The following is a 17,522-nucleotide window of genomic DNA, read 5'->3' on the forward strand; positions in this document are numbered from 1 at the left end:
CAACTATGATCCATGCATGTAGAAGAAAGTCAAGGTGCCCGAGATCCAGATTTTTTTTTTTCCCAAAAAAGTTTGTGGAGACAAAAATGTGGCTAAAAGTTGATACTGGATTTAAATCCATCAAACTCCAGTGGTTGCTTTGTGTCTGCGGGATGTATAACGAAGCAACTGCTATTGTATATTTACCCTCTTTTTGAAATACTCTGTTTAGCTTAATGTCTTTAAACCCCCGTCCCGAAAAAGCCCAGTCTGCTGATTGGTAACCATTCCCGAGTGTTACATATCTGCACTCTGTGTCTCTGCACCATCATTGCTGTCAAATAAATCACCAAAAAAAGCTTAAATCATCACAACGTGACATATTGCAGCAGAAATATGATCCACAATCAGAGAGAATTTTACAACATCAGCAGGTTCCCCTGACGTTTACATGAAGCTACATGTAGCAATGTAGGCTAGGGATCAACAGATAGGGTTTCTCGGGGTCAGTTCCCTTACTGATTATTAGCAAGTGATCAAGCAGACTGTTGACCTATATAATTTGGGGTAAAAATGAAAATATTGGTGCCAACATTTGAAACAACACAAACTCCACAACACCAACACAAAACCTTGCAATAACCTATAAAATGCCTTTAGTTATCCTGTGTTAAAGTGATTAAACATAGGCTGCTTACTTTTAACATTATCTTAAAAAAAGAGCCACTGCTCTTCCACCTTCTTTACGTGTACTGCAGCCTGCATTTCCTGAAGTTGGTATGCTGTACTCTCTGCAATTACACCTCCAAAACGTTAGCTGGCAATGGGGCTTCTACGCCACTGTGTTGAGTGTTTGTGTTCTCTTTACTGCACTATTCAATGAATTTATTATATCAGCTCTGGGATGAAAAAAATATTCAGATAATAGTAAAAATGCTGAGTATCATGGCTGATAATCGGTTGATCCTTAGTGTGTGCTGTGTAATATTAAAACTGGCAGTAGTGTGCCTGCAGCAGATGACTATATCAAGACAGCCATCACAAGCTGACATTAACTTGTCATGAAAGTAAAAAGATGTTGGTAACAAGAGTATTCAGAACAGTCGTAAGCCTGAGGTTTTTGCTCACAGGGATTATTTTTACATATGTTAACCTCATAATTTAAAACTTCAGCCACATTTAATATGAACATCAGACACTGGAACATAATACATATAACAGAAATAAAGAGAATCATAATAGGCCCTGTTTAAAACAAAGAGAAGGTGTGTGTGTGTGTGTTTTTATGTGGTATGTGGGGGGAAGTGAGCAGGAAGGGCGGAGGGTTAGAGAGAGAGAGAGAGAGAGAGAGAGAGAGAGAGAGAGAGAGAGAGAGAGATGCAAAATAAAATAACAGTCTGTTCTCATCAGAGCTGGAAAGGGCATCGTGGTGTAGGTGGTGGGAAACACTGTGCAGTAATCTTGCAAGTGTTTGTGCAGCTCTGTAGGCGTAACCCGGGAGTACTCCATGCTTTCGAGGAGACTTTGTACTGCATGTGTGCTTTTAGAAAACCTGCTGTTGACCATCTTACGAACTTGTTTTTTTGGTAGAAGATTTAAACAAGCACTGAGGATCAACTGTTTTAACTCACCTTGCAGCAGGTAGAGAGCCAGCAGTAAGAGGAAAATGGCTCTGGAGGTGACCTGGATCCACCATCGGTAAAAGAACGGGAAGAAGACGACTCTGACAATGCCTTTACGCGTCAGTGACGTCCACGGACTCTCTGGTTTGGCCTTGGCAAACGCCGAACCTTCAGAAGAAGAGAATAAAAACACTCAGGCACACACACTTAGTTTAACGAGAGGAACTAATTAAGCAAAAAGCTCATCACTTAATACATCCTGGAGTCACATTAGAGCAGTGTGTGTATCTTTCTATCTTTTGCATCTTCCCTCTCCGACTCCTCTTCCTCTCCTATCTCTGCAAAGATCTCTGATCTTTGTCTACTTTCCTCCGCCCCCCTCCGTCTGGTCATCAACTCCTTCCAACATTTCCTCCTTGATCACTTAATCTGTCTTCGCGTGTGATAAAATAACACCGGGAGATAAATTTGACGGATTTGATGAATAATTGAAAGTGTGATGGATATGAGATAGAAGCGAGGAGATGAGAACGCAGATGGAGAGATGAGGACAGAAAGAGGGTGAAGATTAACAGTGACAGGAGGCTGGCACGGTGACGCCGGCATCTCAGGTTCATGTGTGTGTTTTATGAGGAGACCACGTTGTGTGTCTCTTAGCTTTAGCAGAGAGCATGTTCGGGGTCTGATCTAATTAGCTTGATGGAGAGGAAGTACACACACACACACACACACACACACACACACAATTTTTTTCTCACCTCTAACCAAGTCCACATCTATAAGGTCTGGTTTGACATGTCCTGTCTTCTTTGGCTTGTTCCTCAAGCCCTGCAGGGGGAGACAGAGAGAGACAGAGTCAATGCCACACAAAGAAAACACACAGAGACATTAATTATTAATACACACATATTAACACACACACACACACACACACACACACACACACACACACACACAGGAACTAAACTACAGGAGGCTTCTCATGCCTTCATGAACACACATATTCAGCTTTTAAGAAGGCACACCATGCAGTCAGGCTCACACAGCTACTGGCTCTATTCTCCATTTCACTGTATGGGCATCTACTCACATCTACTGGATTAAGGAGCACGTTCCTAAACCTAAATGCATCAAATCCATCTAAATGTTGAGTCTCTTTTGCTGCTTTGCATTTGTTAAAGAATTCAGTAGAGAAAAGAAAACCAGCATGAGTTTGCAAACTGCACCCACGTACATGCACAATCAGTTAATCAGCTGTCTTTTGGTTCAGGACAAATCTTTCCACGAAATCTTGGCCAAGTCTGTGAATCTATTTGGATTTATTTGCCACTCACACAGACACTTGACCTCCATGCCAAATTTCAGCCGCCTAGGGTAAAAACTGTGGCTGTCAAGAGTGGGAAACTTTTTATAGACCAACGAACCGACCAAGCAACAGGTTGCAGTCAATAAAAAACATCACTAAGACTTTTTAGCTGCATCATTTCAACAAAGTGTGTTACAGCCATCATTCATCACAGTGAGGTTTACTGTTGTAGCTTTATAAGTCAGTGCTTTTGTGCGGTTTATGACCCTGGGAATAACACTCCCCTGTGGCACGCTGACTTCCTGTGCCAACCAGTCACTTCCTCCTATGATGCATACACTTCGTGTGTGCATGTGTGACTCATCTATCTGCTCAGCTGTGATGGTAAACTGTACTGACACTTTATGAGCAGTGGCTGTAAATTATAAAATTCACATGTGGTCCAAGGACAGCTGCTCTCTGTGGGTGACAGCAGAACAGCATAAATACAATAAATATTTAAAGACATACTATGCAGGATTTTCCTTAAAACAACCTTTAGACTCAAAAGTAAGTTGAGTTGGCCTGTTTTCTGTTGGACAGGTAGGTGCTGGCGGTTAGCTTAGTTAGCTTGCTTAACCTTTGGCTTTTCCATCACAATATAATGTTTCAACCACAGTAGCTGGCAGTGTGCGTACCATAGATGTATATTTGGGCGAGATGGTGGAGATGTGACAGCCTGCCACTCAAAGCAGCCACACCCTAAATTATGCGTAACTTTAAACCTTTATAAAATATAAACGGGTGAGTGATATAAAAATTCACCCCTCTACAGTTGTCATGAGCAGGAAAATTTGCTTTAGAGGCCAAAACCATTTTTGGTACCAGGCTGTAACAGTAGCTATGTTTCCATCCAAAAGTGATTTGAATCATTGGGAAATGTGCATTAAAAGAAATACGAATCCTGTGTGTTTCCATTAAATGTACGGACTTTGGTTAAAACTACGAACACGTGCGAGTTTTCCGCAGAACTAGAAAGAGAACAAGTCTTGCATTCTTCTTCTTCTACGTTTTCTGGCGGTTGGCAACCAGCTTGTAAATGCATTACCGCCTTCCCGACCCAGAGTGTGGATATCACCATGGAGAGAGGTGCGCTACGTCAGACTTAATTCGAACATAACTGTTTCCATCGCCTGTTTTGCGAATCAACATTTTTTCGAATCAACCAAAACCCGGCTAAAGCGAGCGAATTTTATTGCGAATCAGGGGATTTTAATTTGAATTTTGGCATTTCCATCATAATTTTCCGATGCGATACTTCTAGATGCGCATCTAAACAGGCTAATGGAAACATGGCTAATGTTTATTTCAGCTGTAAAGTTGGGCATTTTAACATGGGGGTCTATGGGAATTGATTGGCTTCAGAGGTCAACCTCAAGTGGCCATTCAAGGACCTGCAGTTTTTAGGCACGTCTGCGTTGGCTTCATAATTCTGCCCAAGGTTGCTGCTTGGTACGTTCAAGCAGTGTAGGGAGCAGGGGCCAAGTTTGAATGTTGTGTTTGCAAACAGAAACCGACAATTCCTGCATTGTGTGTGTGTGTGTGTGTGTGTGTGTGTGTGTGTGTGTGTGTGTGGTTAAGTACAACAATGTAGGCGCTATGGTGAGCAGTTTGGTTTTAATGAGGTTTCTTATCAATGGCCCTGAGTAAACACAGACATGACATGACCACAGTGCTGTGTATACAAATAACACACAAATACGCACACAGCACACACACAACTAACAGTTTCCCATCCAAACCAATACAAATGAATTTTTAGACATTATTCAGGTGGATTAATTGGCTTAGTCTTGTTTTGTGTTTAAACATTGAACATATGAGAACTTAGTCTTCTAAAATCAAATGTAAAAATGGGAAAAACATTTATACTGAATAAAGTAAGGTATTGAAAAAGCATCTTTTTGGTACCAGCACCCAAAATCAGGTATTTTATCAGCACTAGTATCAAATTTTCAAACAACAGCCCTACTCAAGTGTTTTCACTTTCTGGGTAGAAGAGTGGGTAAATTCTTAACAAGTCCTATCACATCTTTAAAATGCTGCACATTTCAAGGATCTGAGTCACATTCGAGAGTCCTGTGAACGAACACACTGAGCTGTCCACTTCAATCTGACTGGCTCATGCTAATATTTACATACAGGTCAATCAGGTTCTGTGTTATCAGTAAATGGCCTGATATGGCGGCTTATCTTTTAATAGCACAACCAACGAGCGAAAGCGCTGTGTGTTAGAGAGAGAGACAGACAGGGAGAACGTGAGAGTAGAAGAGCAGGAAAGTAGTGTTTTTGTGTGTGTGTGTGTGTGTGTGTGTGTGTGTGCAGGGCTAAAAGAAGCCAATCAATAGCTTCCTCTTGGCAGTAGATTTACCGCAGCAGCAAAAGTCCTTCACAAACATCTCGTCTGGCCACGACTATTGTCGCTGTGCTATTCATAGCCTCTTATCTGTATAAACTAGTTTCTCCTTCACTTACAAGTTATGATGTCGCCTCACTGACTGACTGGTCCTGCATGTACGAATACCAGTCATTCACTCAGGAAGATAAGAAAAGTGTAAGTGTTTCAAACAGCTACTCTTTTTGCATTCTTCATTAAAGGCTGCTTATCATGTTGCTTTCATTCATGCTTATCTGTGTGTGGCACTATCTGCTAAACACCTGAAATGGTATGTATTTAAAATGTATTTCAGCAATGAGAATTTGAGCCAAAATAGTACTGGATATATTGTAGTTTCCTGTTTGTACCAGCAGGTGGCGACTGCATTTCCTCTGCAGAGCTTGGCACTTTGAAAACTGCAGAGTTGATAATGTAAGTGCTGGAGACTGAATTACTTTGGCAGAGCAGCTTTAAATGCTTCAGGAAAAAGATGAAATAAAACTGTTAATATAATATTTGCACGTTTCTTGTCTTGTTTGCTTCTGCAAAGTCTGAGATCAGAAGGGAAACGAGGAAACAGTAGAGACAAGATCTGTTTCAGTTCTCCTACTTTCCTTATTGGTCTTGAAACCATTTGGTTGTTGGACATCGATTATTCTTTTGCAAGTTAACATTGCAGGTTGTCAGAGATTAAAAATATGAATCTTCAGAGCATGATAAAGACTTAAATAGCAGCTGTATCTAGATTCTAGATTTAGTTGCTGTTGCGACATCTGACTCCTTAAAACAGGACCTTTTACAGACAGCTGAGTTTGATGATATTTATTGGGAAGAACTGGTTATCTAAATTTATTGAGGCTATAAACAGTTTAACTAACACGTTATAGGGGAGAGGAGTGACACATCTTGTTTCCATATCAAACTCAGATATACTCTGCTGAAACACACTGCTTAACACACTCAGCTGCAGCTATGAACTCTGAGAAACCAATTACTCTACAGACGAGGAGCCAAGGTCGCAGCGCTGTGTTTGTGTCTGTGTGTGAGAGAGAGAGAGTGTGTGTGTGTGTGGACTTTGAGCTCATTAAAGAGAGTGTCTGTCTCACCTGTGTTTACAGGACAAGAGGGAAGTAGGAGGGAAGGAGGAGGTAGAAGTAGAAGTGGGACAGAAGCTAGAAACTGCTCATCAGAGTCAGTGAAATGTAGATGTACACAGTTTTCCTGACACTAAAACAAATAGCTCAACTAACTAACTGTAAGCAGCCTTTATATCAGGTCCTTGAACCCCACATGGGATCGTTGGTTGTAAGAAAACCTCTCATTAAATCTGAGAAAGGAGGGATTAAAAGGTCAGAAGTGAGAGGTCGCAGCAGACAGCTGAGGAGGCTCTAATTTCCACATCTCAAGTCACTCAAGCTGTGCACCCACACAAGCACACACACAAACTATACTGTCCCCTTATTAGCCTCTAATTTGTGCACAAACAGTGAAGCAGTGCTACAGGGGTCAACTATAATGTGTCCAACTAAAAAAGAGCTGAGCAGCTATTAAGGTTGAGTTGCACTGTGGGAAATGGAGGCACCAGGTGACATCTCTGGTCCTGTTCATGGTTTCACTTGTTGACATAAAGTTTAGAATATCATAGCGCACTAGATTGCACCTAAAAATCCCCCCAATAGGATGAAGTAACAGTCACTTCCTGTATGTCTGATTGACACAAATATTCATGTCAGAGCTATCATCACTATCAATCTTTATTTTATTTTCATTCTTTCTTTCTTTTAATTTCTATCAATATTAACTCTTTGGAGCTGTTATAATTGCCCTGTTGTTTGAATGTGTATATAATTAACATATGCCTTTGTTTTAGCATTGTTATATGTTGTAATTTGAGGTGTAATGATTCTCTGAATCCAAAATTCGATTTTTATTCGATTCAATTATCAATTTAAACATTGTTTTTCAGCATGGTAGGCTATGCTGTTTATCGACTATCAAGTCCTGATTCGTAAAGGTTGACGGATAGTTTTGAATCCTGACAACTGTCATTTACATCCATCCATCCATTTTCAACTGCTTATCCGAAGCCAGGTCACGGGGGCAGCAGGCTGAGCAAAGTATTCCAGACGTCCCTCTCCCTAGCAATACTTTCCAGCTCCTCCTAGGGGACCCTAAGGTGTTCCCAGGCCAGATGAGATATGTAATCCCTCCAGTGTGTTCTGGGTCTGCCCCGGGGCCTCCTACCAGCGGGACGTGCCCGAAACACCTCCAACTGGAGGCGCCCAGGTCAAATACCTGAACCACTTTAACAGACCCCTTTTGACGCGAAGGAGCAGTGGCTCTACTCCGAGCTCCCTCCGGATGTTCGAGCTCCTTACCCTATCTCTAAGGCTGAGCCCAGCCACCATTCTTTCTTTTTTTCCTTTTTTTTAAAGTTACAGTTTCAACTTATTCTTCAACAGACAACAAACAGACTGCATGTGTCGAATGCGATATAACCAAATCAAAATCAAATTTAAATAATCTATCAAAAATGTAATAACTAACTTATTTCACCAGTTAATAAGTTCAGTTTGACTTTCCCCACCTGCATAAAGCCACCAGATCTTCACCTCACTTTCACTTTCACTTCACTTGCGTAATCTACAAACTGTAGTTTGTCAACAACAGGTTTGTTGTTTACATGACTCACGGGGAAGGCAAAATGTTGCCAAACCAGTGACTTCAGGGAAGCAGGAGAATTTCACAGCTCTACTGTTGTCTTACGTCATCGCTGACCCTGGTCGGACGCAATGGTGTCAGAAAAAGTGCAGCTGCAGGCTACCAGTTAGCTACGCTGTGCAACTAACCCAACAATTTTCCATTTAGAATCATGATTGTGACACCCCCAGTTATAATCATCGAGGACTAAACAGAATCAAGGCTATTAAATGAAGGCTAGGACACACTCTGTGACCCCATGGGTTGGGGTTAGAGCAGTGTAACTAAAGCTGCGATGTTGGGAGGCTTAAAGCAGACAGCACCAGAAATAAAGGGAAGGTGTCTGCTGCTCTGATGCTCTTTGGATGTTCTTTTTAGTCCCTTTGGGTGCGCTTGAATGGATGGCTGTGACAGACACCACAAGGTGTTCATGTTGAAAGCATTAGTTTGCAATCTTTTATAAAGGACCTTTTCAATAATTGCAGAAATGGAATTCTGACTCATATCTTTATCTAAAAGGAAAAAAAGCGTCCTGACCCAAGGCCGACTGTGAACACCGCTGTGAAAAGAATCAATCATCCTTGTGTTCTAAGATAGCACGTCAGCTACTGAGCCTTTTCAGCAAGTGCAGACAAGGTTTTACTGCACGTGTTGTTTCCCTATGATAGGACACAATATGATGCTGTGTCTTCTCCCCTTCTTAACCTCCTTGAACAGATTAAAATATGCAAATTAAATAGGAAGGACAAGGGAGCATGTGCACATTTCTGCTGTGAACTAGAGCCTGGGAATGAACCTCCCTACCTGAATCTGTTATGTCTGTTCTCAGAGGAACACACATCACTGACTGGTCCCAGAAACACAGCCATATAACCCTGAAAAGATCGTTTTGTCATCAATATTTGATCTGAGCTGACCTTAAAGAAGTGTGCGTCACTCTAAGAGTCATTGTTGCAGCTCTTTCAACTTAAAACTGCCTGCTAAGAGGTAAAGAAGGCCAAAGTTTCAGTGCCACACTAATCATGCTGATCCAGCTGTGTGTTCACGTCACAAACAAAGACCACAGCTGCTCAGTTCCCTCATTCGTCTGCCTGCAGTTAAACTTAAAGGAAACAACTCCTTCCTGTAGCCAATCACGCAGCACTGTTGCTACAGTGTGAACGTAGAGTGGGGTTAATAAACACACCGGGGTTTCTGACATGGCAACTCAAACCCAACCAGTCACAGTCTAGTAGTCTACAGCGTGGGTGAGCAGGCGTGCGCTGTGGGACAACAAGAGGGACGTCCTCCTTGCTGTATACTCACCAGAGAAATAAACTGTAGAGAGGAGGAGGAAAAGACGGATGGAAGAAGAAGAGATGGAGATGGAGACAAAGGAGATATGGGCAGGTGACACCCAGCCAGTAGGGCAGAGAGGACAGAGTTAAAAGAAAACAGCATGGCAGCATGGTGAGAGACGGCGACAACACAACAATGTAAAGAAACAGGGAGAAAGATGGAGGAATGAAAGTCAAAGAGAGGACAAAAAAGACTTGACAGAGGATGAGGAGAAACTTTTAGAAAAAGCAGAGCAAAGAAAAACAGGAAAATGGAAAAGTGAAATAACATAATCATGGGGCAAACAATAAAACAAACATACCTTTATTTCTCGCTGCTCCACTGATTTCTCCCATATCTGTTGATCATAGGCGCCAATCTGGAAAAATAAACAAACAAGAGGAAGGACAGATGAAGAGATATGAAGGGAAGAACATTTTAGTTTCGACACTGTGTACATCTCAGCGTTTGCAGAAAGAGGAATAATGAGCCACAATAAAGGTTTTCTTAGACGCACTAGAAAGCTTCACTTCCTCACAATGAAGGAGCTACAGCCACTCAACAAAGTCAAAAATAATCTCCACTACCAACACCTCTTAGCTGCACCATTACCATTACTGAAGATAGATTATATTCCTATAATTACAGATATTGAAGATAGTGATATGAGTCAGCAGGAACACATCGTTACAGCTGGTATTTTGTTTTGTGTGGGAGTTCAGGGTTTTAAAAGCTCTTGCTTCACAACTGGAGCTGTCACGATGTCATAAAACTGTTTTACAGCCGTGTCGTTAAATGCACAGTGATGAATCTTTTCACCATAAATTAGGATATTAACTTGGCAATAAATGTTTGTTACAAACCCCCCTAATTATGCTCATCCTGTGCAAAAGATTTGGGCGCACACAGCCATTACAGTAAATCCAGACTGTCGAGGATATACCCTTAGATTCTTGTGTAAGATGCTCATTATCACCCTGTAATCTCACACACTTTCTGGTCATGCCCAAAACTGGCTACTGACTACTGTAATCACTTCTTAAATGTTGTATCAGATATTTGAGTTAACAACTGAGCCTTCCCCAATGATCGCCATGTTTGGTATTCCTGAAAAAAAAAATCATGTCTTGGTGAAGCAAGCAAATGGGGGATTGGTAAGCGATGTTTGGGTTAATGAGTTCAATGTGTTAACAAACATTATTTCTAATGCTTGTATTTCTGTTACTGTGATACTATCTCTTTATTACTGCAATAAAAATGTGTTCACAAGAAAATAAAAACAAAAAAACCCCCTAATTTACCCCTTAAACCCAGTTTTCCACTAAAACACACCCTTTAAAAGGTCGAATGCAGGGTGCTCAACTATTTTTTTAATGATATATTAATAATTAATACATAAATAATTAGCCTGTACCTCTGTCGTATTTTTTTTAGTGCAGTCTGGCATGTATATAAACAAGTGTAAATCAATTTATTTTCATTGCAAATAAGAAAACTGTCAGCGCCACCTCTTGTGAGCCAAATGTGACTCGCGGGCCGCTAGCCAACTATCACTGGTCTAGTGTGTAGGATTTAACGACTCACTCCCCCATTTCACTCTCTCCTGCCAATTAAAGGCAAAAAGCCAGAAAAATAATCTTAGGAAAAAAAAAAAAAAAAAAAAAAAAGAAACTTCTCCCATGTGCCAAGCGTGTGGAAGAACTATGGTGGCTGACGCAAAAAAAGCCACATGCGAATGGCTCTATCTAGAGCCAGTGTTTGGTTTGTCTATTCTGGGCTACTGTAGAAACAAGATGGTGGACTCCATGGAAAAGGACCCGTTACATATGTAGCTATAAACCCCTCATTCTGGGGTAATGAAAACACAAGGATTCTTACTTTCAGGAGATTATAAACCAATGAAAACATAGTTACGAAAATGATATAGTATTTCTGCAATAGATGGCCCTCAATCCTACACACTGGACCTTTAAAGCTAGAGTTGCTAACTTAAATAAAAGTAGTATACGAGACTGATAATCTGAAAAAAAAAAAAAAAGTATCCCTCTGGCTCCTCCTGGTGTTCCTAATGGCATTTACAAGAATCCACTAAACAACCAATCAGAGCCAGGAGGAGTCTCTACCGCAGCTGTCAATCACTGTTTCTGCACACACTGTGCTGCCAACAACAGGGTACATGGCAAAGACAAGTAAACTGATGCCAGAAAATACTTGTCTTTGTTGTGTGGCAAAGAGGGATAGGCAGTTTTTTTTTCCATTGCTGGTGACTAGCTATTGTGTTTGCACAGCTCCCCATGAAGCCATGTTAGAGACTCCTCCTGACTCTGATTGGTTGTTTTCATTCAGACGTGGTGGATTCTTGTAAATGCCATCAGAAGCACTCAGAGGAGCCAGGGGAACATGATCATCTGTCTCAGGTACCACTGTCAGGATATAGTGACACTTTCAGCAAATACACAAAGAGTTATTTCTTGCGAAAGTTAACAACTTAAGTTCAACTAAGTTTATTGTCATACACATTAAAAAGTTAAATGTACATTTGGTGCAGTGAAATGTATCTGCTCTGGCTCTCTCAGCACGTAAAACTATACATAAGCAAGAGTATATAAAAGACAGCTATAGCAAGAGTATATAAAAGACAGCTATAACAAAGAGTCCGACAGCACTTCAAAACATGTAAAGGGCTCACTGCTCAAACATTTAAAACATGTTAGACTACAGGTTTAAGCAGCTTATAAAAGCTTGAGTGCCTCTGGGCAATATTACATATTCTGTACCAGCTTGTTGTAAATCATCACTGCAGCTACATATACAGTGTTTACTGAGGTAAATATTCAACCCAAAATTCTATGTTCTTATGGAGTCACCGTGTCATCAAACAGAAATACTGAAGATTCTGTCTGGTAAAGAACACGAATAGAACATCAGATAAGTAAAAAAAAAAGAAGTGCCAGAATAGACCAGATCAACTCTTAACTTTGTACATGACAAGTGTGGGTTTATAGTGTGTTACTTTTCCATGTACATGTTATTATTTAAGCCATATTTGGTGTTAGGGGTGCAACTAACGATTGTTTTTTTAATCGATTATTATGCCAGTTATTTTCACAATTATTAGATTCATCGTTTAGTCTATAAAATGTCAAAAAAAACCTGTGAAAAATGCTTTCCCAGAGCTCAAAGCGACCTCTTCAAATTGCTTCTTTTACCAAACCAACAGTCCAAAACCCGAATACTATCTTACATTTACTACGTCATACATCATTTACAGCTTATGTTTGACCTTTTTGCTTGAACAATGACATATAATCCATTTACAAAATAGTCTATCTGGCATCTTTGACCACTTTGGGATCTCCTCTAGAGATCAAAATGAAGTTGTGTGGACTTAAACAAGGTTTGGCTGGAGTTGAAAACATGAACACACTTAAGCACCAAAGCCAAACCTGCTGAGTACATCACATTTGACCCACAAACATTAAAACAACACACAGTTCCTTCACTCTCTTGTTTACTTTTCACCTCTCTGTCTTTACAGTTTTCTCTCTTGTCTCTAAACCTGAGTTAAGAACCTGTGAAACTGGTCCAAAAAGGTCTATGGAGTCAACTGGAGTGCACTTCACAGGGAACCTCTCCGACTGTATCATCGTGTGCTAAAGCCGACACGTGGCGAAGGGAGGAGGGTGTGACTGTGGGGAAATGCACGCAGCACCACCTGTCACTGTCACAGAGATCAACAGACCTGCAGACTGCGTGTTTGTGGAGGGGAAAGTGTGTGTACAAGTGAGCACGAGGCTGGTGGAGGTGGTTAATACACACCTACAGATGTATGACAAATACTAGTATGTGCAGTGTGTCTGTATGGGCAGAGAGACAGACAGAAAGTGCGGTTATTGTGGGAACAAGATAGATTTGTGCCTCCGCCAGATATCTGACCTGGAAACAGACATACACAACACACCCCAAGGTCAAACTGTGCTCATTTCACCCTGTCAGAGTGTGGATCAGTCACGAGTAGCAGATAAAAATACGCTTCGAGAAAATAAAAGGACACTACATAATTATCGCTTTTCATTTTTCATACATAGTGTGTGTTCAGACTTAAAAGGATCAGCTGACTGCAGCAGATCAGTGTATTCATGAGTGTGTGCGTGTGTGTATGTGTGTGTGTGTGTGTGTGTGTGTGTGTCTCTCTCCAAGGCATTGAGTCTGGGTCACCCTGCAAGCTCACCAGTGGAAAGTCTGCATCTTTAATGAGACTTCATTAAACATGGATAGAAAGAGAGGAAGAGGGAGGTCAAAGACGAGGGAAGAAGAACATGAAGAAGGACAGAAAAAGGCTGGAGAGGAGAGAAAGTGTTTCTAATGTCCGTTAGAAGGTTATATTATGAATCTCTGTCTCTCTTCTGGGTAGTTAAAGAAATTATGTCAGAGGCAAATTCTCAGTATTTTTGTTTGTGCTTGTTCAGCCCTGATGCTTGTGACATCCCCGTGTTAACCACCAGACACCAATATGAGATGTGGGTCAGGCAGTGCATCACAGTGTGCTCATGCCAGTGTCTGACACTGATTTAGAGATGGGACATCCTGTACCACTACTATTTTGAAGTCTACCACACTTTCAATGCTTCGCTTTCATTTTGAGATGCTGATATCTGCAGCATGCGGCCATCGTGACACCGCCAGCCCCGCAGGTCACACCGCCACACAGATGGCTTTCCGAGTCAAATCAAAGCAAATATCATCCGATCGCTGTGAACGTCCCAAACAACTTATTTATCTTGTTTTATCTGTAAGATGCTGAGTCCTAGGAGGTGTCTGTCTTTGATTTCAGCCTGTCCGACAAAACAAAAGCATTAACTCAACAACATTTTTTACCATGAGCACTGGTCTCTCATCTGTTTCGTAAGCACTTTGTACTGTGACGGGCGTTTGCCTTTAATGTAGTTTTTATTGTTCTGTATGTTTGACTTCTGTATTTACCTCCTGTGTACACTTTATTGTTTGCACTGTACAGCCCCTTGTAACTTTGGTTTCCAAAGGTGCTTTATAAATAGAGTTTATTTACTTACTTACTTAAAACCTTGATTCAAAAAAAGTTGGAAGGCTGTGCAAAATGTAAACAAAAACAGAATCTTTTTGCACCTTTATTCAATTGAATACGGTACAAAGGCAAGATGTGTAATGTCCAAACTGATAAACCGTATTGATTACTGTAAATATACACTCTTTCTGAGTTGATTCCAGCAGCACGTTCCAAAAATGTTGGGGCCATGGCATGTTTATCACTGTGTTACATTACCTTGTGTCTTTTAACAACACCAAGGAAGTGTTTGGGAACTGAGAATCTGTTTGTAAAGTTTTGAAGGTAAAATTTCTTCCAGAAGCATCAAGATTCATTAATGCTCCCCCAAATTCTTTAAGATTTAAAGATAGTCTTTGTGGAAAAATCAGCCAAAATCTCATCTGAACACTGTGAGAGATTAGTTCCTTCATACAGCAAGTGTCTTTAAGTATACAATAAATTGCAGTTAGCACGTTCAATACATTTTCTCGTGTTATTCCACTTAGTAGCACATAACTGTTAAAGACTGAGGTATTAAAATCTCTTTGCCTTTGTAGTTTTATTGAGTTGATAGACCAATGTCTGGTCTAAATGTCATGTAAATAGCTGCACTGGAAATTTGTTTAATGGAAAAAAGTTTGACATGTTGAATACTTATTTCCCCACTGTATGTCAAACAAGATTTGCAATCATAATCATTCTGCATAATAATTACTTTTAGTACTTTGAGCACATGCTGATGGTGATACTTCAGGACTTTTACTTGAGCAAGACTTTGAATGCATGACTTTCACCTGTAACAGAATATTTTACACTTTAGTATTAATACTTAAGTAAAATATTTGAGTACATTTTGCACCACTCCTTATTTCTGCCACATGAATTAATACCAGTTTTTATTAGGAATGTAATACATGGATCTAGATCAGTGTATCAATTCAATGATCAACAATCAAATCGATGCAAAGTGAAAACATTGAGTATATCTTAATCTTTGAGATACGCCTTTATTTTGAAATCCCCATGGCACACAGGTGTCACCATTCCCACCCAAGCACACCTCCTTCCGTCTTATTCAAACAGAGCTAGCGGTTAGCGCCAGGCAAATAATGGTAAGCAGCTGGGAAAAAGACAATGAGGACATTCATCATCTCAAATTGATCACAGGCCCTTAATTTGAACTGAATTGAAATTGTATCATGGCAGACTTTGTGATATCAGCAAATATATCGTCAAAAGAATCGATTGTTAAAAAAACTACAAAATTACACCCCCAGTTTCTATGTCTGATATTTTTTGGGGGGGTTGGTGGAACTTTTGCTCCCATGTGTACTTACTTCCTGTCTCTAAACGCTGCAATAAATTACAGTAGAGTACTCCTGTTACTGTTCACTTAGCAAAATTAATTGCAATTTAAAATCTGACATGACGACCGGGCTGTGACTTATTGACAAATGTGGATCCTGAGGCTCCACCAGTTGAGAACAAACGGGCTACTCTGAGCATTAAACCCGACGTGTGACTGACTGATTAAGTGTGTGACATTTGGGCTGACAGTTAATTTTCCACATCACTCAACCTATTAAAACACACACACACACACACACACACACACACACAGATTGGAGAGGATGTTGGAGTGTATGTGGAGGACAGCCAGAGGGCAAACATGACCGACTACTCAGCAGAAAGATAAAGGAGGAGAGAGGGTGTAGATAAGAAGAACAGGTATGGAAACAGGAGTAATTTTCAGACACAAACATGATCTCTTGTTACATCATGGAGTGATGCGGTAACTGAGATCTGACTGGAATTAACTGCACTGTAAATCCTCTTATCCACACACACTCATCCTTACATCACTGTCTGTACACCTGATCACCTCCTCTCATAATACATAAGTTCTTAGGCGACAAGACATCTAAATTACAGCTTCTTTGTCCATTTGCAACTTCATTTTTGGCATTATTTTTCTGTCTTTAATTGCTAAAAAATCCAAAATGAAACCAAATACTGCCTTGGTAACTACGAGGGGTTAAATATTCTTGGTCTTGGTCAAATGGCCCACAGCTTTCAACGAGTAAAATCACAGACTTCAGCGATTTGACAAGCAAATCAAGTGCAGAGAGTGCACCAGAAGGAGGGATGACGAGGCCAAGTGTGCCGCTGCGGCAGTGCTGGGGTCACCATGACGACGGATGGAGGGATGATCCAGGGAGGCAGAGAGAGAGAGGGATTATGTCGGCGAGGCAACAGTGTTATATAACAACTGCCTCTGCAATGGAGGGGGTGTCTCACACACTCACACGAACTAACACACACACAGACACATAGACGCTGGTTTGAGGAGGTATGAGGGCGATGCTTGTGGTGAAGTGTTTGTCTGCAGCAGACGGGACTTATGTTTAAACAGGTCAACACACACATTACCTGAGAATAATCCGTGCATCTGCTGTACGTATAGACGAGCTGGGGTTCAAACTTGTGGCTCCAGGTTACCACAAACCCTATTATCAGATACTTGAGTAGCACGTTGCCTCTTCAGAAACACACACACACTCCTGTGCTCATTCTTGATTGCTGGCATTAAAGCTGCTCTTAGAAATGTTTGTTAATAACAGCGGGTCAAATGCGTGATATCAAAGGTGTCACCAGTAGTGACAAATCCACAGAGAATTGTCACCTACCCTTAGCTCAACCCATGTTTGAGCATCTGTCTGCTCAGCCTCAGTTGCTTTGGCTTCACAGCTCACAAGGTTACTGTTCTGGTTTAGTCACTGCTCTCTCATAGCCCTTTCCATTGAATTAGCTCTGTTTGTTACGGTGCTTTCAGACCTAGAGTTGTCTTGCTTTGGTCCGCAGAGTCAGGGACTAATTTTGTTACAAAGTTGCATAATTGCACCAGAGTTCGTTTGTAAGCGGACCGAGACCACCTCTTCAAGAACAGTCTTGATCTGGTTGTTGTGGTGGCACCTGAGTGCAATTGCTGTGTTCACACCTGCCCAAATGAACCACACTCAGGGGGCAAACGAACTTGAGTTCCATTGACCTGAACCAAACAAGGCAGGTACGAAAGCACCCTTAATCGTTATGATTATGACTCATAGGGCATTGGTG

At 41.0% G+C, this 17,522-nt stretch overlaps 1 protein-coding gene across 2 annotated transcripts in view; it reads right to left on the minus strand.

Moving 5' to 3' along the window:
- LOC125882788 (protein PHTF2-like) overlaps positions 1-17,522 on the minus strand; it is a 64,375-nt gene that overhangs the window by 13,588 nt on the left and 33,265 nt on the right. For both annotated transcript variants that reach the window (XM_049566644.1, XM_049566645.1), the window contains exons 4-6: positions 9,663-9,719; positions 2,360-2,429; positions 1,611-1,769 (exon numbers count right to left, since the gene is read on the minus strand). In XM_049566644.1, the coding sequence (XP_049422601.1) occupies positions 1,611-1,769; positions 2,360-2,429; positions 9,663-9,719 (286 nt within the window). The remainder of the gene's footprint in view (positions 1-1,610; positions 1,770-2,359; positions 2,430-9,662; positions 9,720-17,522) is intronic.

Source organism: Epinephelus fuscoguttatus, linkage group LG22, assembly GCF_011397635.1.
Source record: "Epinephelus fuscoguttatus linkage group LG22, E.fuscoguttatus.final_Chr_v1".
In the NCBI taxonomy this organism is placed as follows: domain Eukaryota; kingdom Metazoa; phylum Chordata; class Actinopteri; order Perciformes; family Serranidae; genus Epinephelus; species Epinephelus fuscoguttatus.